This window comes from Pholis gunnellus (genome assembly GCF_910591455.1).
Source record: "Pholis gunnellus genome assembly, chromosome: 3".
NCBI lineage: Eukaryota > Metazoa > Chordata > Actinopteri > Perciformes > Pholidae > Pholis > Pholis gunnellus.
In genome coordinates, this window is record NC_136529.1 from 3,407,940 (window position 1) to 3,430,987 (window position 23,048).

The following is a 23,048-nucleotide window of genomic DNA, read 5'->3' on the forward strand; positions in this document are numbered from 1 at the left end:
TCATCAGTCACCACAATAGATCCAACACCACTAATTTGTGTCCTTCCTGTTTTGCTTTTACCTTTTCCCTGAGTTGACTCTGATTCATGCCTTCCTAACTGGCACTGTGCACCTACCACCCTGACAGGGCTCTCTCTGGTCACACACTGTTGGGATATAACCCTTCCAGAGAGAGACCCGCTGAGGAAGAGATTGATTACTTCCTCTGCCGAGATTCCTTGGCAATGCTCAGACGGAGGGGGCAAACCTGCATTGGAATTCCCCGTATAGGTTTCCTCCTCTGAGCGGTTCGGATGCCATTAAGGGTTAAGTGGTTTGTTCTTTGCTGTCCTCCATTTACATGAACTCCACATGCGTTTTACAACCTTTTCAAAAAGGGTCTGTACACACAAATTACATTCCATGACATAAACACTTAGCCACCATTAGGTTGTTTTGGTTTTATCCATCCAGGTTTGATATATCTGGCTCTGAGATTTCTGCTCCCACCCAATACAGAAGCTATGATAGTCCACAGAACAAGCTTATCAAACCTTTTCTTATGGACTATTTCTTCATTAGAAAGTAATTCACCTGAAAAATGTGTTCCGTGGAGTGTCCGGAGTAATGTGGACACTGTCTCTGAAGAGACATGCTGCTGCATGAAATCTCAAGGGATAGATATCTCAAAAGCTGGATAAATGAATGCAAAACTATCTGCATGACTATTAATCTATAATACAAATTGAATATTTAGATATTTGCAAACTGGATGTTTGTGGTGACATTCCCGGAAAGAAAAATGTTTTTCTTTTTTGTACCTACACAAAAAAAAGTTTTTTTCGCTCAAATGACAATTCTAAATCAACCAGCACTGCAATCTTACGGATTGCTACTTTAAAACCATTGTTGAGGTTGTGAATCCATTGTGAAGGCAAACAAGAGAGCCATGTCTATGTAAAAATAAATGTAATTTCAAAGTAGATTACAACATGTAATAGAAAAAGCAAACAAAGTAATGTCCCACAAATGTTGCACGCAACTTCACAACTTCGGTGGACGGAGTGGTCTGCCCTCTGAAAGTCAGTTTGTGAGCCGAGCTTCCCGAAATCCTCTTGGTTTCATCTCAGAGAACGATGCAAACTTTCATGGGAGTTAGTCTCATCAGTATCTTACACCCAAAACAGTCACCAATATAAGAGGATTAGGCACCAAGAGCATCTCCATGTCTCTGACAGATCCATCTGTACAGTAGTCATGCTACGGTGTTGGTCATATCACATGTGTCTAAACAGTTTGACCTACAGATAAAAGAATATATTTTTTATGAAAATAAATCTGAACCAGCATGGGCGTAATATGAGACATGGGTCCTAGGCACAGGCATGCAATAGGCCCCACCACCACATAGGAGCAAGACACAGACTTTAGAGTTGTTTAAGTATCTTTTAGTTGTTGTTTTGGTCTCTTTGTAGTCTTTTTATGTCTCTTTCTGGTCATTTTGAGTCTGTTCATGGTTGTATACGTGTCTCTTTGAGTGACATTTTGTAGGTGAAGGCCAGGGGGCCACTGACACTTTGGGCCACTGGATCTGTGGCCCGTTCAGTAATCCATCCATGGTAACTAGCATCATACAAATTTAATTACATAGGTTTTAGTCTTTTATCAGTTAGTTTATTGAAGAACTTTAAGCTCATCTAAAAATTCTTTGTTTTGAATTTGAGTGGCAAATATATCCTTTTATTTACATTTGGATCATGGATTGTGCCTTTAAGTAATAATATGCAATTATCATTATTTATGCTGCTTCGTGATAATAAACCTTTTAGTAATCCAGAGCAGGAGATGTTGTATATTCTGTGGTCTGCAGATTTCAAACTGCTAAAGTACAAATGAACAATGCAAAAAACAAAAATAAATCGGAGTACTTCCACTGTATGTCTAATTCACCATTCCCCTGAACATGTTTGTCATTCAAATGAACAAAACATCCACATAGCAGCACTCATTTCCTCCCTTTTACAATATTGCCCTCATACGTAACTTAGTGCTGGCAGGTGTGAGTGTATCTGCTGGTGATACTTTTGGTGCAAATCCTCTAATCTCACAGGGCAAAGTGACCAAGGAGCCAAACCACAAAGTCAGAGTGGTCCTCAAAGACTGAGCTGCTTCCAGACTCTAGAAACGGTCGGTGGAGGTTTCCCCGAAGTCTGCTCCGAAGAGTCCATCCAATCCTCCTCACAGACAGTTTCACCGCCGACTAATTTGTCTTGCTCCACTGCCGTGCATTTTCACACAGTCTCGTCTGTCTTTCACCTGTGAACAAAGATGGAGTTTACTGTCACCGTGTGTCAATAGGAAATATATTTTGTGACCTAAACACAACTTTTAAGTTCAGATGTTTTGATATACTTTCCTAAGAGCACATTAACAGGTTCCTCCATGCACCGAATTACATGGCTCCAATAAATACACTGAATCTCAACACAGAGGTTTTAATGCTATGATGGACCACGTCCATGTTTTACTGAGATGCATGCAGTTAATTCCAGCCTGACCCTCCTCTCCAAAGTGGAAGAGACTCATTCCACTCCAACAATTTTCTGAAAAAGTCTAACCAAGAGGAGATGTAAATTTACTCCAACTCAAACTCAGTGTAGAATAGAAAAAGAGTTTTTTCCAATGACATTCATGTAGCTCTCATCCCTAAATGATGATATGTAAATAGAATAGCAGGCACATTCATTCATGCTGGAGTGACAACACATGATGTCCCACCAGAATTAATGAGGGATCACATTCTTCAAATCAATATTCATTTATATTCTGACTTTTTATAATTATTTAACTAGCGTTCTGAATGCACTGAGCAGCACATCTTTTTTCATGCTGAACCCCATTTATGAATTTGCAACTTTTGAGGTCTCTCGTATGTCCACGATATTTTCAGAAATGTTATGGTTTTATTGGACATTCGGCATACAAATGATCAACCAAGTACGTTTTATTTAAAATCCCACCTAAACTTTGTAATTGGCATGTAACTAGGATCCCTATTTTAAAATAACGGGCGGACGTGTAATAAAAGTTGAAACTGCATAAATAGCTTGGCATGGTATGCTCATGTATCATATATATATATATATACTGAATATCTTACCCCTTTCCGCTGGTTGCTGAGGCAGAACGTGCAGATATTCCGGGGCTTTTTGCCTCCTCCGCCCCCCTTCACCTCCTTGTAGACCGAGCTCAGGCACGGTTGCCCGTCCTGCCTCCCGTCCCCGACCACCAGCACGTTGGCCAGGTGCGAGATGTAGCTGGACGCCAGGCGCAGCGTCTCGATCTTGGAGAGCTTCCTGTCCACCGGTTCCGTGGGGATGAGTGTCCGCAGCGCCGTGAAGGCCGTGTTGACGTTCTGGGTCCGGTGCCTCTCCCTGGCGTTCGCCGCGTTCCGATGCGGCACCACGCCGCCCGACCCCCGCCCGTAGCCGTCCCCCGGAATCCCGCAGCAGCCGTAGCCCTGGTCGGTGCTGCCGTCGCTCTCGCTGCGGTTCCCCTCCTCGTCGTCCGACATCAAGGTCAGGTCAGCGGGGTAAGAGAAGGAATGCGTCGAGACCGGCCTCAGCATAGTGAAAGCCATCATGTGGAGGCAAGTGTTTCCCGGAGGGGGAAAAGCCGATCCCTTATGTTCAAGTAAGAAAACAGCAGCATGCAGACGAGAGCGGCGCGTGAAAAGTCGCTGTAACTCCCAGGTTTGGACAGCAGAATTCCCCCAGTTTGTTTTGACACTTCCCCGTAGGGTGGATGGTCCAGTGTGGCGGTGATCGGGTCAGGGCGGGCTCTTATAGCGGATACAGTAACCCCTCAGCTGGAGGAGAGAGTGGGTGGGGCACATGCAGGGGCTCCCAGATTTCCTCCCAAATGTTTTGGTCCTAAAAGCCGCAGGCATCGGGCTGAGTGTGGGCGCACCTTCACCCAAACGAGCCTTTAGTTTGTAGGAGTAGAGACTGTTCTTGGGGTGAAAACGAACACTTCACGGACACATGATGACTTTGGAGTGATAGTTTGGTGACCTTCAGATGCAGATGTTTCCACACAGAGCAGCACTGAGGTGGTTTGATGATAGTAACATAACTAAAAACATTTACTCAACCCATAAGAACCCTCTGTGCACAGTTGTCACAGACAACTTATCCTGGAAAGGTCAGTATGGCTGCCTGCATGGTCAGCACATTTGACAGAACTAGCTAATTTAAAAAAGGTTGTTTTTGTTGCTAAATTCTAATGCGTTGATAACATGTCCTACATTACTTCTAAACTGTTCTAACCATGTCTATCAATGTATTAGTGCTGGGCAACGATTACAATTTTTAATCGCGATTAATCGCATGATTTTTCTGCAATTAATCGCATTGTTATGCGCAAAAGTCAATAATGAATTCAAAAGTAGTGTATTGCGCACTTTTATTTTAAAAGTACTGCTATATGAACAAAAGTGCAATAACATTTGGTTTGCAAACACTTTAAACAAGTAAGGTGCTTTTCAACAGCAGTATTCCCTTTACACAGTAGCAGTTAAAATACAGTTATGATTCTGATAATAGATATTCAGCCGGTGTTCACAACTTTATTTTAATGTGTGTAATACAATTTGAAATATAAACCTTGAAAACTGCAAACATATCTACGTCATGTTTTTTTCTTCTTTTTTAATGTTTGCTAAATTCTCAGTAGCGATAACTAAATGATATGCTTATTATACATATTCCAAACAAAACAACTTTAAAAACTCTAAGAAAATAATTGAAATGAATCATTTCTTTTTCGCTTTTTTGGGTATTTTGGTCAGACACATATGCAACGCTGATTACCGTAATATGTGTGGTATTTGTTATAAATGTACGTTGGTACATAGAGGGTTATAAGAAGCTGTACATGGAGGGACTTAGGACCCAGGGGAATGTAGGTGAAGGAAACAGGAAGAGACGGAAGAGACGCAACACAAACAGCTGTTCACCGCTCGCTGCTGGCCAGCCGGTTCTTGTGTTAAAAATCTTCGCTTAATAATTTAAAAAAACTGCGATAACATCGTCGGCGTTAATTAATTAATGCGTTAACGCGATAACGCGTTAACTTGCCCAGCACTATAATTTATATATAAAATTTATGAAAATATTGTTTTGAGGATATGTCACATCTGGCTTTTAAACTTAGAATCGTACATCGTATAAAAAACAATGTGACGTATTTGTCACAATACGGCAAATAGGAATGAGCTGCTCAATTGATTTAGCTGATTCAATTATTTTTAATTAAAATATGTTCTTTTGTTGAATTCAAAAGACATTTAAACAAATATAAACATATAATAATGTCAAATTGATTCAATTATTAGTATCATGTATTATAAACACATTTTTACATATATCAGTCAATAAAACACACAACCAAACTAGATTTAACTATCCTATTTTGGTCCTATTTCATCGTAATTTCCTTTTTATTTTTTGCAGTATGGATTATAATGAATACAGATGATACAGTGTTCAGGATGCACTGAAGATCATCCAGGGAGAAGACATTTTTGCCTTGTAAAACAAATCTGAAAAAGATTTTTTGGTTAAACCTAACCAGAAAAGTTATAATTTTGATATGTGTTGTGGAAATGCAAATAAAAAGGCAGAACTTTGTTACAAAGCAAAAATTAATAAGTTGATTGATTTTCAAATGAGGAAAACATATATACGTAACCCCCCATTGTGACATACTGCATATTCAACATTTCAGATCTTTGGCTCTTTGTATTTAGAACATATTTTCAGAAATGTGTTCCATGTGGTCAATTTAGTCTGTTTTATATCCCCTATAATTTTCCTTTAAGGAAAAATTGGTTTGGGTTCTTATGGGAAAGAATCGAGGAACTTGGACTTTGCTTCAGTAGATACTGTAGATGTACTTTTTCCTCCACTGCTGTATATCTCAACCTGGTGTCACGGGAAGGTCGTGCCGTTACCGTGAAGCTGCTGCAGTTGGGTTAGTTAGGTTCAGTGGCTTAAAATAAGTAAAAAAAACAAAGTTAACAACGTCACAGAAGTTTGGCAAACACGTCACAAATGTCACTAACTTGATTTCAAAATAACTCAACAACACTTTGGGGCATCTCTCAAACACCGGCCCCCCTTGTTGAAAGACCCACCCCTTGAATGAGAGACAACATATATCCCAAAATATATGACAGTACTGAGTGGGTCCTGTGTGCAGCATGTGCGTTTAAAGCGTGATTTCTTTTTTGCTTGACACATCCACGAGGGTCGCGAGTGTCCGTCAAAAAGTGACATCACACCATCAGACACTGTCCTTGGTGGGGGGTTCCGTGCGGACGGCTTTTGCTCCAATGGAGAACTTTGAGGAGCCCTGAGAATGTTGGTTTGAGGCCAGGAGAAACCAAACAGAGTATACAAGATCCAAGGGTTTACTAGAGTCGGTGCGACCATCCTTGCGGAAAGCATAACCGAGGCTAAAAGCAAAATTGTACTGTCTGCGCCGCGTACATTTTGTCATCAGACTATCAGCACCAGTAAGCTTTGATTCTGTATGTAGCAGAGTTGCTTTCAAACACTGGGTGATTAAAGCCTCAGTTAAATTTCAAAAAGAGGGACGCGTACGGATAGCTGCCGAAACCACAGACGTGTAGAGGCCTGGTTCTTTTTAAACTGTCCTCTTGGAAGACGCATTCCACACATGCGCAGCAGATCACTAGGCTCCGGTGTAGCTCCCGCAGCCACAACAAATTGGCCATAATAGTTACTAGTTGACTAGGTTGTGGAAAATAAAGCCCTGGTTCAGCCATGAAAAAACAGGATTATGGTCCTCTACAAATGGCAAACATGCACCTCTCTGCCTCGTGGCAAAAGCCCACTTTTTCTAGCAAGTCCCTAGAAAGTCAGACTATTCTCCCTTCAGCAAATATACAAAACACTCTCCCTTTCTTGACACTGTCCCTCTCTACAGATAAAGTTTGTACAGCCTCTTAGACTGTGTCAGATTTAGCTAGGCACTCCTAATAAACTGGCATATGGCATGAGGCTTTTGTGACTTCTTGCACCTTGCAGACATTTCATGTGGGTCAGAATGTCCTCTCAAATTCCGAACTGAAATTCCTTTCAAAAGCTGCTTCAGTTTTACCAGAGTCTCTCCACCTTTTCTGCTTCGTTTTTCGGGCAACAATTGGACAGATGTCAAGCTGTGAATGTGAATTTGAACGTGGCATGCTTTTGCAGTCTGTTTTTCAAGAGCGCAGAAGGAGCTTCTAATGACCAAACATTTCAAATGAGGTAATTTATCAAATGATCAGGTAGAGAAAAAAAGTTATTTTAGACTACAAAAACAGCATCATCTTGAAAAGACGCATGTTAAAATGCTAAGCATGTTTCCCCCGGCAGTAGAAGTGTTCCTTCTAGATCATTTCTAGAAACAGCGTTGGCCCCCCGTGTTGGCTCCTTGTCCTCAGAGGGCCAGAGTGATCGGTGGCTCTACAGTTGCTCTGTTTCAGTTTGTCTAATGGGTTAACTGCTGTGGGTAAATAAACACTCAGCAGATGCTGGAGGTGATCAAGCCTGAACTTTCTCTGTGGAGAACCGAGCAAATGGCTTCCAGATTGACCGGTGCTGGTGCAGGGGTCGGGAGGAGGGGCGACCACTGGCAAAGGGGAGAGAGTGCCATCGCCGGGTCTGTTTTTACAAACACGACCCCTCGACACATCAAACCCCCCCCCCCCCCCCGGCTCAGCTGCACCAACAACGGCGACCCGAGTGGAACCTGGTTCCACTCATAAAGCAGGGACACCATGGTGTTTTACCACGCGCAGGCCAGCCAGCAACACGACCCCGCTGCACTCCCTCTCCCCCCAACACCACCACGCTTCACAGTTTGGAAGCATAAATACTTTACCCCCCCCCCCCCCACCAGCATCAACTCAAAGGAATGCCATTAAATGCCTGGTGAGGTGATTAAAGTCCTAATGAAGTGCGTGTCAGGGAAGACGTGAGAACGGTGTATGAGGTTTCACTCAATGCTTTTTGGAAGCTGATGACAACATCATGGGATGAAGCTGCCAACAAATAATATAGAGAGCTGTTAGTCATAATCTTTCTAAAACAAAGGGATATTCTGAAAAGAAAAGTCTTCTGAAATATCAATTAGACTATTGCTGGATGCTCAACACGTGCCAATAAAGGCTCCTAAAGCCGTTGTCGTGACATTACTTCAGGTTGATTACAAGGGGCCTCCAAACAGGAAAATATGCTAACTGCTTGTCCTTTCCTCAAGTTTCAAAGATAAGAAAAAATCTTCCTATTACAGAAGCAATGTAGACCTCCTATCTTATAAGACATTGTTACTATGACTGTAAATGTGTTTCTTCAATCAGTGCTCGTCCCGTCATGGCTGTGTCTTTGATTAATACCTGGCTACTCGTGGAATAAAAGACAGGCGTTCAATTTAAGCTTTAATCAAATTTAAAATGGATCGTCTTGGCGGGCGATAAATACCCATAACACATCCACGAAATTTAGAGCGTCATCACGCGGTTTGAGTAGCCTTTCAATCATTCTATTTCCATGTTGTTCCCCATCTTCATTGTTACAGTCATTTTTAATTTAGGACAGGGTCTATGCCGTCCTATGAATCCTGAATTAGGACGGTTCTGTAATAGCTTGATTCCTATCCTAAAATTAGAGTGGATTTAATTTTTTCTAAATGTAGTTAGGAAACATGGTTCTGTAATACCAGGAATCATAAATGTCATCCTAAACTGAGACCAAATAGGATTTGATGGAATGAAGATGATATAATGAGGCCTCGGGACATCCGTTTTAGGAATGAACAATTGTTAATCTCATGTCAGCAAATTGTTCAGACAGTTTTGGATGACTTTGAAGTAATCATTATTTTTATATTAACAATAATATGTAAAGGTTTAAGGACTGTTTGGCTTCTGTTGCTCCTATAGTAGTGTTATTATGGGATGGATGGCCTCTGAGCGAGGTGAACACTGTTGCCAAGGTTTTGCACTCAGTGACTCACGTCACCACAGTCTTAGAAAGGGAGGAGTGAGCCGACAGTTATTCAGTAGGTTACAATCTGCAACCTCACCACTAGATGCCACCAAAACCTACACACTGGTCCTTTAAAAAAAGAAAACATAATGACATTGTTTAGTGAATTTATTTGCAGGTTTAACAACTTGTCAACCATCATGTCACTGACTGGTTGATATCTTACTTTTATTAAAAGACCAATACAAGTGGCCAAGTGGTTTCATTTCATTTTGGCTATAATACATCTAAAATAAAAAACAGATCCCTAAAACGATGCAGATGCCAGACAATATACTCCCTTCTGCAATACCTCCACTGCACAGTATGGAGTGACGAGACGATGAGCGTATGGCCTGTCAGTGTTAACCGTCTGCTGGGAAAGACTGTGGTCAGATTACTTGACTCATCGGAAACAGCTGCACTGAGGAGAAAAGAGCCTCCTCCTAACGGCCAGCTGCAGCCTGCTGCAAGGGCCGTTTATGAGTTATCTGTGTGTGTGTGTGTGTGTGTGTGTGTGTGTGTGTGTGTGTGTGTGTGTGTGTGTGTGTGTGTGTGTGTGTGTTGGACATGCTTTGAATAATTTAGACTAGAGTTTAATGCACATGAAAACAGCATCTACTGCATATTTGGAAAACCTCTAAATCAATAACAGTTTTTTGTTCTTCACTGTCGTAACGTTGCACTGAATTTCCCTGCATTTTGCTTGAAATCACCTGCTACCACACAGGACTGTGATATCCTCATCTTTGGCTTTTTCTATGTCTCTTTAACCAAGTGAGGCGCGGCCGTCCTACAGCAGCTAACACTAGCTTGGTTAGCTAGCTTGGGTACTAATTTTGTCTAGCCAACAAGGGTTTTTTAGTACAACCAAACACTGAACCATGCCATAGTAGCAACTTGTCAATCACTAGTTAGCCCCGCCCTAAAGCATACCCTGCTTTTTGGTCTAATTTTCAGAATCGGAGGTTGCCCCCAGACAGACACAAAAAAGCAGAAAATGGAAATGCCCATCTGTCATGAACTGATGTCAAAGAGTGGCAGAACATACATTTATTTATTTTTAAAAAATCGATATCAGCCATAGCGATGTCTGCCTTCTGTCCAATATAATGGAGCTATATGGCATTCTGCTTGTGGTGCTCAAAGCGCCAAAGACATATGTTTAAAAACTCAACAGCAATGTCTGTTTTCAGAAATCATGACCTTGTTTCTCAAGATAATCCACAGACCTTGTTGTAAGACATTTCATATTCATGAAGGCAGACATCTGTACAGCCAATAGCTCCAACACAAAGCAATCTAGATTGATATATCTTTACATAGACAATAGTTGTTTGATGCTATATTAACAGATGCACTTTGATCCGTATTTTTGAGAATCAATTTAGTGCAAATAAATGGGAGGGAAATGCTGCAGGTCAGTCTATAAAGACAGAGTGATGTGTATGAGACAGAAGGAAACCCTCCTGTCTGTCTCGTTGATCGTGACCAGTCGGCAACCTCCGGTTCTGCCGTGTGAATCCGATGCAGAAGTGTCTTAAAACTTGCATTCTCTCTACTGACCAGCAGGGGGCGACTCCTCCGGATGCAAAAATAAGCCTGGAAGTATGTAAGTCTATGAGAAAATTACCCTTCTTCTCATTTGTGAACATGGTCTCAATCTCTAGTTTCAAGTCTTCTTCAATACAGCATGATGTTCATTTAGTAAATGATGGTCCATTTAAAGTCAAATAGACCATAAAGCAGGGGATGTTTTAGGGTGGGCTTACTGTGATTGACAGGTCTCTGCTGCTACCAGAGACGTATACGGCGCCTCTACGTCACTCCTCCGCATTCCAAATGGTCACTTACATTCATTGGCAGCAAAAAAAACAACATGGCGATGGCCGTAATCCAAAATGTCTACGGCGAAATCACCGAACTCAAGGCTTCAAAGTGGCTGTCCACAAACCAATGGGTGACGTCACCATGACTACGTCCACTTCTTATGTTCTAGGGTTGTGACTCCCAAAAATGCCGCTGTCAGGCGTATCTGTCTGTCTCTTACGACTGACGATTGACAGCTTCGCATCAAAATCCTGTAACATCTTTTTAAACGGCAACCTACGAGCGTAGCAAACTCTAGCCCCAACTGTTGATATCCAAGAAGTAGTTCCAGCAAGTAATATAACATTTCTGTGTGTGCCCGGATTAAATAACCAGGATGTAACATACCATGGAAAAAACATAAAAACCTTTACAGAAGCAGGGGAACCTAGGATTCTTTTTAATTTATTGTAGCTGTCTTCTTCAGTGGCCATGGTTGTAGCTATTCGGACCCTCAGTTAACTCAGATAATGAATTCATCATCAGTCCAGTTGTCTCGTGGGGTAAATGAGTTGCTGCTTCTCATGCACAGCAAAGCTACTTTAACCCCCAGAACAGTAGCACCAGTATCATCTTTCATTTGACCCTCAATGTGACCTCAAGATAAGACTCAGCGCTCATCTGCCCATCTTCCCCCCCTCCCTCCACCCTACTCCCCCGCGCCTTCACCCCCTTGAAGACGACGCTGATCGTCTTTCACAGCTCCTGACAGTCTGAGCAACCGAGACAGGTGGGGCGGCGTTCCATTAAAAGTTCAACAAATGGCCTCAAGCCACATCCGCCGCTCGTCTCACCTCTCGCTTTAAAGACTTGACAAATCCTTCATTTGAAGATGCCAAGTTGTCTTTTCATATTAGATGACATCACTGTTAGGAATTGGTCCCCGGCTCCAAATGGGAACATTTGTATGGGTCTCTTGTATTACACTTTGAGCCACTAAAGGTAACACCGGAGCTAAAATAAACACCCTGAGGCTACTTTATGGGACCGATATCTAAAAGAAGCAGGTGTTTCTTGACCCTGGGGGCTGGTGAGCTAGTGTGTCATCATCTCCCATGGGATCCCCGAAGGCCCCCAAACAGGCAGAACATCAAGTCAACCCCTGCAATACAGGACGTTGACTCACACGCGATGATTCTTTTGGAGGAGCCCACCGCTGCCTTTAATGTCTAGCAGGCTGGGCTTGACGTTCCTCCGGCCCACGTCTGTGGCCTTCCTCCAGAGTCACCTGGGACCCCTGAGCCAAGGCCTCCGCGGGTCAACACAGTTTATCGCAGCAGAGAAATCTACAAGTTGGCTATAAAAGCTTGTCTGACATGATGCAACAGACATGGCTTTCGGTCCGATAAAGAGGGCTATAAAAAGTCTCATCCGTTTTGTCCTTGAAGTCATTCTCCAGTCTCTGGACACGGAGCTCATATCCTCCGTGTTGATTGGCAAGCAGTGTTGACCTGCAGCAGTGCTCTGCTCCTTTGTCTCTGGTGGAGGTTTTATGTTTGCCGACATATACAGTAGAGTATGATTGCTTGTTTTATGACTATATCCTTTTCAGAGTCGGGCCACAGGGCACGAAGGGGTCAAGTGAGCCGTATTTTTCTTTTTGTCATTTTGTCCTACTAAGGAAAGTGTTTATTTAAGGGATGCAAATAACCATTATTGTCATTGTCAATTCACAACATAAAACAGAAAGAAGCATTTATGTTTGGTAAATGACTTAAAGGACACATATTATGCTCATTTTAATGTTCATACTTGTGTTTTGGGTTTCTAAAAGAACATGAATACATGATTGAATGTTCAAAAAACACTTTATTTTCCTCATACTGTGTGTCTGAATATACCTGTATTCACCCTCTGTCTGAAACGCTCCGTTTAAGTGCCTGTCTCTTTAAGACCCCCTCACAAACAAGCCCAGTCTGCTTTGATTGGTCATCATTTCTCTTCCGCATCTGCGATGTCGCCGTCTTCACAGCATCAATGGACTCATGGGTGAGTCACCTACACACCCAGTTTAGCGGCACTTCTACCAGTGACTGTACAGTTGTGACATCACAACATAGCGGAAGTCCAGACTGCACAGTACTTATATAGCACCTAGACCTGCTTTATAATCAAAAAAGACACCGACATCTGACTTTCTACAATATGGGACCTTGAAATGATTAACTGATCCATAGTTGTTGATTCAATTATTGGGCAATAGACTAATCCATCCATCCCTCCATTCATTTTCCTCTGCTTATCCGGGGTCGGGTCGCGTGGCAGCAGGCCAAGCAGGATGACCCAGACTTCCCTCTCCCCCGCAACATTTTCTAGCTCATTCTGGGGGATCCTGAGGCGTTCCCAGGCCAGCTGGGAGATGTAATCCCTCCAGCGTGTTCTGGGTCTTCCACGGGGTCTCCAGTGGGAGGCGTCCAGGACGCATCCTAATTAGATGCCCGAACCACCTCAGCTGACTCCTTTCGACGCAAAAGAGAAACGCCTCAACTCCAAGTTCCCTCCTGATGTCCGAGCTCCTTACCCTATCTCTAAGAATGAGCCCGGCCACCCTACGGAGGAAACTCATTTCGGCCGCTTGTACCCGCGACCTTGTCCTTTCGGTCACGACCCAGAGTTCGTGACCATAGGTGAGGGTAGGAACGTAGACCGACCAGTAAATTGACCAAGACGGTCCGGTGCAGCGCCTGCTTTACTGCTGCAGCCGCACCGATCCGCCTGTCGATCTCCCGCTCCATCTTACCCTCACTCGTGAACAAGACCCCGAGATACTTGAACTCCTTCGCTTGAGGTAGGGTCTCCGTCCCCACCTGGAGGGAGCAATCCACCGGTTTCCGGCAGAACACCATGGCCTCAGATTTAGAGGTGCTAACTCTCATCCCCGCTGCTTCACACTCGGCTACAAACCGCCCCAGTGAATGCTGGAGGTCACGATCCGAGGAGGCCAACAAGACCACATCATCTGCAAACAGCAGAGAGGTGATCACGAGACCCCCGAACCTGACGTTCTCCACCCCCCGGCTGCGCCTAGATTTCCATTAGTTGATTAATTGGTTCAGATACATATTAAACAGTAATTACTTTTTACAGTAAAGTTTGATTAATAGATTTCATTTTTCATATTGGCCTCTTGTGTGCAGCAGAAACAGGTGTAAACACAACACTGACAAAGTGAGACTTACAAAATTGTTACATTTACTGTGTAGCAAACAGCCTGTCTGATATTCACTCGTCTTAGCTGTTTTTAACACCAACTCCTGAGGGAAATATCTCTCTTTAGCTGCTCAGTGCTTCACTTTGTTCACTAGCTACTCTCTAAAGCCCCTTTCCCACTGGACATAAGCCCCACTAACACCCGCTTACATCTGGCTTTTGTCAAGTTGCAATCAGCATTCATTCCCGGGACAAATGACTCACAGGTATTTATTGGCTCCAGCTACGATCGGCAGTGATGGAAACATGACACTATGGTGTACGCGCTAATTCTCGCCACTTTTCTGGCACGATGCTATGTGACGCACGTTGAAGTAAATGTATGATAAAGAAAAAAACTATTATTATTTTTTGACGTACAACACATGCAATTAATATGCTCTTCTCAAAGCCACCACACTCCATCAGACAACAGTAATTTGATCTGATTGATCATCGAAACACACTTCTTTCAATTTCCACATCAGCAAAATAAAACTCATCAAAACCATCAAATAAGTCTTTCCGCTGTTCCAACAATCACCAACTCTGGTTTGACTGAATTAAACCCTTAATTCATCATGTTAGATGTGAAAAGTAGCAGCCACTATACAGTATGTGTTCCTCAAAGCCACAAGACTCCATTAACAGAAACCGTTATTTTACCTCGCTGATTGACTTCAATCAAACTCGGACAGAAACTAGATCAAAGCCGTCTTTGTTAGTTTAATCCACTGATCACCAACTTCGGTCTGAGAGTTTGAAAGAGAGAATCACTCAAACGTGATTGCTCAATACTACTCGGACTGCAGTTATTAGTTTTACAGTATGTCCAAACGTATCTTTTCATATCTGGGGCCTTGCTTGCTACCTTGCTAATGTTAGCCACTGGCTAGCCAACATTCAGGGCTCACCTCGTTATCGTTCAGTTTCATTTGGAGAGAGTGTGAATCCTGCGCTTTGTTGACGGTCAATCAACACTTCCAAACTGTCAGCTGGCTGCCATTTTTCTTATTTTCTAGCTCCACCAGTGTTAGTATTTATTGTATTGTATTTAATAGTGAGTTTATTACTTTTGAGCGAGTAATAAGTCATTGGTATTTGAGACCTTTTTCAAGGAACTTCACTGGACAAATGAGGTTAATGAGAGTGAGAGGGAACCCCATAAAAACCAAACCAATGAGCTGAAAGGCACTAACTTGCTTGTCTGTGCATTTGTCACTATGAGCATTCCCCTTCACATTACGCATGGTCATTTTATCCATTGTTCATTTAGACATAATGATTCGCACCTTTAAAGCTTTACTTACAACACATGGGAGAGAGTAGATCTAAGGTATATTTTGTATCTTCCCATCAGGCCAGATTTAACCTGTTCTCCCTTATAGTGTGTGTGTGAGAGGGCTCATGTATACATATGTACTATCATGAATATGTGTTTTGAATGGTGGCCATTTTGTCTGAAAATACCCATATCCAGTCCGGGGTATATTGAGATACATACTTGCATTCCCCATGAGGGGTTGATGGCTGGGGGCCACCGAGGGCTCAGCTCTGTCTGGTCTGGACTAGCAGCGATGGTTCTCATGACACCTGACCCAGAGCACATCCTGTGGTCAGGCTGCAGTGTTGTGCCGTGGAGGGCCAGGATCTGCTCGTGAGGAATCTCCTAACATGGCAGGGTGGGGGGAGGACATGCAGGCTTTTCAATGTGGCTGTTTTTGACAAACACATTAATGTGTAGTCCTAACTGATCTGGCACCAGGGAGGTCAGATTATGCCTATGTGGTGTTTGTATGGTTGCCCCCTCTGCTGGTCAGGGGAAGCACTGCAGACGTTGCAAGACAGCCAACAAAGTACCACATAATGCTGAGTTTACAGCATGAGTTGTGATGCACACATAGCAGTGTAGCAGGTTACTAGTAACTGTATAATGGTCTGCATGACATCTGCTTTATTTATATCCTGCAGTGGTTTCCATTGGTCTACCTCATGTGGTTTCTTTGCTTGTGACAGATGATCAGCCAAATGAAAAATACCTGGTAAACAGATTGTGGTCCCATTATCTAGTTGATGAGATTAGCCTGAACACACCATTAAATAATCAATCACAGTAGGCAAAGGTTGGCTGCATTTATTGGCTCTTTGAAATATGATATATATATATATATATATATATATATATATATATATATATATATATATATATATAGAGAGAGAGAGAGAGAGAGAGAGAGAGAGAGAGAGAGAGAGAGGCCATTATGACATATTAGGTCTAGAAATGCAGACTTTGGAGGACCCAGCCTCTGAGCGGGGACCATAGATGTATAAAGAGCACTGGATACAGCCTTGGAGGAGGGAAGTTTGCCCTCCGAGTATAAAATACAAATGAAGTCACCTGGATTTTCAGGAGATCTTCTGCATCCATGATCCAATCGAGCAAGCAACATTTCCTTAACCAGCCTAGTTCTCATTCACGTGAATGGAGGAATACAAATAACTTTGGATTCACCAATTAGTGTCATTTTTACACTCTTTCAGGACCTAATGATTCAGATAAGGGCTATTTAAGTGTTCATACTGGGACATTTGCTTCAAAGTCCAGCGTTCTTCCTGGGCTCTAGGCTGGGACACGCTTTATTTCTTTTCAGAATGTCAGACTGAAGTCTGTCCCAGCATATGATGAGTGGAGGGAACACAGATACCATGGTCAGAGTTAACACAAATATGTAGGTAAAACTTTAGAAGACTGTCTGATTCATTGTAGCTCCGTAGCAGTGAACTAAGCTATTGCTATTTTCTTTGCTAACGCAAACGGAACAAAATCATCTGCGAAGTAATGTGTGGAAAACACATAATTCAGCCCATACCCATGAATAGCGAAATGCGTCTGGGATACAGTTACTGTCACTTAAGCACAACAATGTCTGTCCAACAATGGTCAGAAAAACAGTTTTACACCTCAGTATAGTCTTTATATTTCCCCGCGTAGTGTCATACAACTGCACTGTGTGTCTTGACCAAGCGTCAACCTCCGGGGGGCTGGCTCCAAAAGTGAGTCTGTCACCATAGACCTCCGTGTTAAAATGGCCAATTGTACAGCAGCAATAAACATATTTACAGCGGGGTACAACACATTTTTTTGGGGTCTCTATAGCTAATATCCCTGAATATCCCTGAATTTTTATTCCCACCCGTAAAATATATTAAGGCATAAAGTCATGCATAATTAAGGTCGCTGCCACTTTTAATGACCAGGGGATGCTTGGTGGCCAGCCGCTATAGCTGTCTGCTAGGCACATAGACTGTATATAAGAAGTGGACGTAGCCATCATGACGTCACCTATTGGTTTGTGGACTGCCGTTTCGAAAGCCTGGAGTTCGGCAATTTAGCCGTCGCCATCTTGGATTACGGCTGTTGCCATGTTGGCTTTTTGCAAACGGTGAACGGAAGTTACCATATTTGGAATGTGGAGGAGTGACGTAGAGATGCCGTATACGTCTCTGGACGCGGCAGCCACCTGTCAATCACAGTAAGCCCGCCCTAAAGTATACTCTGCTTTATGGTCTATTTGACTCCAAATGGACCATAATTTACCAAATGAACATCATGCTGTATTGAAGAAGATTTGAAACTAGAGATTGAGACCATAAACTCATGTTTACAATGTTTACTGAGGTAATAAATCAAGAGAGAAGTAGGGTAATCTTCCCATAGACTTCAATACCATCTGACCTCTTTTTGCAACCGAAGGAGTCGCTCCCTGCTGGCCAGTAGAGAGAATGCAAGTCTTAAGACTGCTGCCTGGTCTAGGTGTCACCTCAGCTAATTTGAGTCACTGAACTCAACCTCTCAGCCGTGTTTGTGGCATTAGTGCCTTGTGAAGAACCTTTCATGCAAATATCGGACAAACAATATTGCATGCATGCAGTTATTTGTAACAGACCCTCCAAGAAGTCTGTACTCCAGTTTGTTCGGTTAGTGAAATTCTAGTATTATCTCATTTCTACGTTAGCACTAATTAACTAACAGGTATCTATGTCTGTACTCACCATACCTGGCTAAAAGACACTCTAGGAGTCGGCTGTTCATTTTTCCTGCTACATTACAAACAAGCCTGTTTTTCGCTCACCAAAAATTTGCATCCCTGTTATAAGATAAGATAAAATAAGATAATCCTTTATTAGTCCTTCAGTGGGATAAGTATCTTGCAAACCAAGATAGCGCTGACTTTAGCTTGTAATTTATGGTCACTTGTGGATCCACAAAAACCAAGATGGCGACGGCCAAAATGCCAAACTCAAGGCTTCATAACGGCAGTCCACAAACCAATGGTTGACGTCACGATGACTACGTCCACTTGTTATTTACAGTCAACGGTCCTGAGTGGGCAGTCAGATGAAATTCGACAGTAAAAGTTACTCCACTCGTTTCTGGTGCCCCAGCTGCCTCACTTGGGTTGCAGCTAGCAGGTGAGTCCTCAGACAATCTTATCCTTATTGGTCATTTTGCCTTCTACACTTTACTTCCACACACTGGCACCTCCTGTCCACGTGTCAAAGTGTCCTTGGGCAAGTCCCAACACATCCCGCCTTGCATGGTCACCCCATGCCAGTGAGTGAATGAGAAGCAAATTGTAAAACGCTTCGTCCAATGAGATAGAAAAGCACTATGAGGTGTAGTCCATTTACCATTTGCACTTGTCAAAAGAATTTTAAGAGCGCCTTCTGCTGGACCGCAAGGTGAACTACGTCATGGTCTGTACATTTTGAATTCAAAATAGTCATTACTGAATATTACATTTTTCCCCATGATCAAACTAATTGATTTTTAATAAGAAGTTACTGCCCTTGAGAAGGTGATTTATAATATGTCATGTTTAATGTGTTCAACTATAAATGTGTGTTTCATCTTTGCATGTATTCAGGCTTGAGGGAGGGAGTTTTAGTAATTATTTTCATCAGTTTTATTGTCATCACCAAATTGATCAGACAGAGAAATATAGAGTGTCAGAATATATTTTGGCTTTTGTTTTCAACAAATCCAATACATGGCTTCTCATAAATCCATGTTAAATTCACAAATACATCAACCAATAATAAATAAATAATCTTCAGAATTGGCAAATAAATAGTTAAATAAATTAATAAATACACAAATACTTTTTTAACACAATAGATATTTTTGAGGTAAATTAAGAGCTTGTTGGCATATAAAATAATACTGGCATCGAAATTATTGCAATTTCAATTAATAAAAAACAATATAAAATATTCTATATTTGTGAACAACACTGAGATTTTTGATCAATTTCATACATAATTCCTGAATAATTTCAAGTGAGGTTATTGCTTATATCAAAAGGCAGGATTATGATGCATGCATGTGAAAGCCTGAGAAGAAGCTTTTCTCCGACTTTTGTATGAACTATTAAAAAGCGTATAAATAGAAATGAAAAAGATGAATATGTCGCGATCAGTCCTCAGAGCTGCAGTCATCCTCCGGTTGGTGCCCTTTGAAGCAGGCCGACTCGTAGTGCTTGTTCAGGTAGGACTTGAGTGCGAAGGTCTTGCAGCAGCGCTTGCAGGAGTAGTGCTTGAAGGCTGAGTGCGTCTGCATGTGGGCGCGCAGGTTGGAGCGGTCGGCGAAGGCCTTGCCACAGTGGGCACAGGCGAACGGTTTCTCCCCGGTGTGGGACCTCATGTGGCCCTGCAGGAGCCAGGGTCGACTGAAGGCTTTGCCGCACACCGCGCACTCGTGCTTTAGGTCGTGGGTCAGCATGTGCATGGCCAGTGCCGGCATGGACACGTACACCTTGTGGCAGGTGGGGCACTTCCTGGCCTGCTGGCTGTCCAGGCTGCGGTGAGTCTGCTTGTGTCTGCTCAGATTGGAGGACGTGGCGTAGGACTTGTCGCACTCGCCGCACACGTGACGCCCTTTGGATTTCCCTTTGGCGGGGCTGCAGTCCACCGAGCCGACGCCCTCGCTGCTGTCCGACTGGCTGCCTCCCTTGCGGGGACATCTCTGGCTGGGCCTCCGGCGGGAGCGGCCGTCGGAGACGAGGAAGGCGCCGATGCCGCATACCTCCAGCTCAGGGCCGCTGCCGTCCGACTCGACCGTGCCGCTGGAGACGGGACTGTCCGGATGCTCCATGTCGTGGTCGGAGAACTCCTCTCCGCCGCTGCCACCTGGGGAGTACAGGGGCAATGAGGAGAGCCCGGTCTGCTCATGACCTGGCTCCTTTGTGCTCTGCAACACTGAGGGGATGATGTAATCGTGGATGTAGCCTGGGAAAGGATAAATACAATGTGTAAAGAGATGGTACATTGTCATGATCCTGATAACCTCTGATGAAAAGTGCCCTCTTACCCAAACCCCTAATCAATATGAATCCTATACAGGAAGCTATTTGTAAGAGCAAGGTTCAGCAAGCTTTGGGAATGAAATATTAATGAGTCTTTGGGTGCACAGTTCTGCCCCAATCAATACTTCTACTGGCTTCAACAAGTGCCATCATAGGGAAGGAAAAAAAAAAAGGTGAAAGGCGCATTGTGGCTGAATATGAGTCTAACACAATGTGCTGACATTGACAAAACAGTCAGCGGAGCAGTACTTTGGCTGACCATCGATCCACCTGTCGCCGCCTCGCAGCAGCAGCAGCACATCTAAATCTGGGAGGGAAGGGGTGGGTGGGTGGGGGGGGGGGGGGGGGGGGGGGTGATCAAAACAGAGCTTCTCAGCAGTGAAATCCCCTCAATCACTAAATCATTTTAATCAGATCATTCCCCATCTGTGGCGTTTTTGAGAGCATTCATGAGTATGGTGAGGGGGAGATTGAGTGACAGGTGGGGGGGACTGCGATTTGGCAAAGAGGGATGGGAGGGAGAGTGTGTGTTTGGTGGCGGGGGGGGGGGGGGTTTGATCTTGACAGCAGTCAATGGTATATTGAGCCCAATCCCCCCCCCCCCCCTTCCACACACACACACACACACACACACACACACACACACACACTGGAACACAAAGAGAAGCAGACAGCTGGCATCCTAAATCTGGGGGACAAATGATTCAACTCGAACACAAGATCTGTGATGCTGGTGGTGGAGGGGTGGGTGTGTGTGTGTTGAGGGGTGGGATCTGCTCAAAGCGCACATTTCTTTGGATGTTTCTCAAAGCCAAACACACACACACGCACACACACAAAATATTGTTTGTATTGCAGGGTTGCTCTGCACATCCCGCCTCTGTGTAGAAGTCCCGCGGAGGAGGAAAATCTACTGTCTGCCAATGCACTGCTCATGTTGCACTTTATTGAATTACCTGCAGCACTCTCTATTTCCCAGTCAATACCCATCTTCTAAAAACCCTGTTCCATCACCTCTCGCTGCTCCACATATGGATTGTGTTGCTGCAATCCTACTCCCTGTGGCTATCTAACATCCTGCAGGATCAGATGGAGAGAGATGGAGAGATGAACGGGGGTGGGGGGTGGAGGGGGTTGATGAGAGGAGAGACTCAAGGGCAACTGCACCATCTAAGGACAACACAGTCCCATGTGGCTATCTGCTTTCTCTCGAGTGTTTTTTTTTCTACTTCTTTCTAGTTGGACCTGACAAAGGCTTGCATCAGATGTAGAGCCTAATGCGCGTGTACACGTATATCTCATCATTCATGTGCACAATAGTATTAAAGCCAAAGGCCGCTGTGTGATCTGGTTGAGGTATTAAGCAGATTGAGCTGGCGTGACCTGAATACTATTTAGCATCCGCCGAGTTAGAAAACAAAAGTCCTGAGGCATATGGAAGGGGGAGCGAGCGACGCCTGTTGTTTTTTTTTTTGGTGTGGGGGGGGGGGGGGATTTCCAAGAGCGATTATGTAGCAAACACAACAACATGAACAGCATGCATGATTCCCTGTCTGTTTATTTTTGCCTATTTTGCCGCTTCTGTGCTAAATACCGTATGGATCATCTCTAAAGGAGGAAATCAATAGCTACCAGCCGGCAGACACAACAAGTTTAAAACACAACTGGAGAGAGAAACTCACCATTTTCACTCAAACGCACCGCCAAGTTGGTGGCCGACTCTGTGATGGCATGTGTGACAGTGTGTGAGTCGTCCCAGTGCTGCTGCTGCTGATGGTAGTAGTTGGAAGACGAGAAATCGTGAACCTTCGGCTGCTTCACCAAAAAGGAACGTGGCATTTTCTTTCCCTGATTTAATTAAAAAAACAAAAAATGCTGTTGCCTCATAGAAAACCAGGCTGATGATGAAAAATAAAAATTTTAAAAAGAGGAGAAATGTTCTGAGCTTCCAAGCGGCCTTCTCGAAAAAGGCCAAACTAAAAAAAAAGGTTTACAAAAAAATCTGTCCTGGACTCAAAGGTTTAAAGCCAGAGGGGAGGAAGAAGAGAGAGAGAAAATGTAGTGAAAGCAGCAGACAGAGAGAGAGAGAGAGAGAGAGAGAGAGAGAGAGAGAGAAAGCAGAGGACAGGGAGGATGGAGAGGAAGACAGAAAGTGGCAAAGGAGAAACAGAGGCAGAGAGAGAGAGAGAGAGAAATAGAGAGAGAGGGAGAGAGAGAGAGATGGCTGGACTAGCTGAGCTCAGCACTACTGCAGCCTTTTATATGTGGGGCACAAGCCCCAAAGATCAGGTGGTGCTTTGGAAGAGGGAGCTGCTTAGCATTAATCCATCAAACATCCCCGGGGACACACATCAAATTACCACGAGCCGTCTGTGCTTCTCCCCGCACGCGCATGCACACACACACGCACACACATGCACACACACACGCACACACACACGCACGCACACACCCACCTCCTCCTCCCACATCCTCCTCCTCCTCCTTTCACCCCTCCGTCTCCCCTCTCCCAGGGAGGGAGGGCAGACAATAGTGGTGCAGAAGCACGTGG

General features: G+C 43.7%; 2 protein-coding genes across 2 annotated transcripts; both read right to left on the reverse strand.

Annotated features, from left to right (window-relative positions):
• Positions 1–826: 826 nt before the first annotated feature.
• Positions 827–3,741, reverse strand: LOC306694304 (transcription factor 15-like). Its single transcript, XM_079157087.1, has 2 exons — positions 3,140–3,741; positions 827–2,295 (listed from the first exon to the last, which is right to left on the reverse strand). Exons 1-2 carry the CDS (start codon positions 3,620–3,622, stop codon positions 2,230–2,232), a joined length of 549 nt encoding a protein of 182 aa, XP_079013213.1. The 5' UTR covers positions 3,623–3,741; the 3' UTR covers positions 827–2,229.
• Positions 3,742–19,608: 15,867 nt separating this feature from the next.
• Positions 19,609–22,336, reverse strand: LOC306714032 (transcriptional repressor scratch 1-like; the record flags this gene model as incomplete). The annotated part of the gene is made up of 2 exons (XM_079183944.1): positions 19,609–20,420; positions 22,180–22,336. 2 exons carry the CDS (start codon positions 22,334–22,336, stop codon positions 19,609–19,611), a joined length of 969 nt encoding a protein of 322 aa, XP_079040070.1.
• Between the last annotated feature and the right edge of the window lie 712 nt (positions 22,337–23,048).

Excerpts from the sequence above, each read along its gene's own strand:
- LOC306694304 (XM_079157087.1), bottom strand. The coding sequence starts at position 3,622 with ATGATGGCTTTCACTATGCTGAGGCCGGTCTCGACGCATTCCTTCTCT. Across the intron at positions 2,296-3,139 it reads TCAGCAACCAGCGGAAAGGG|GTGAAAGACAGACGAGACTG; the intron begins GTAAGATATTCA and ends CTTTGTTCACAG.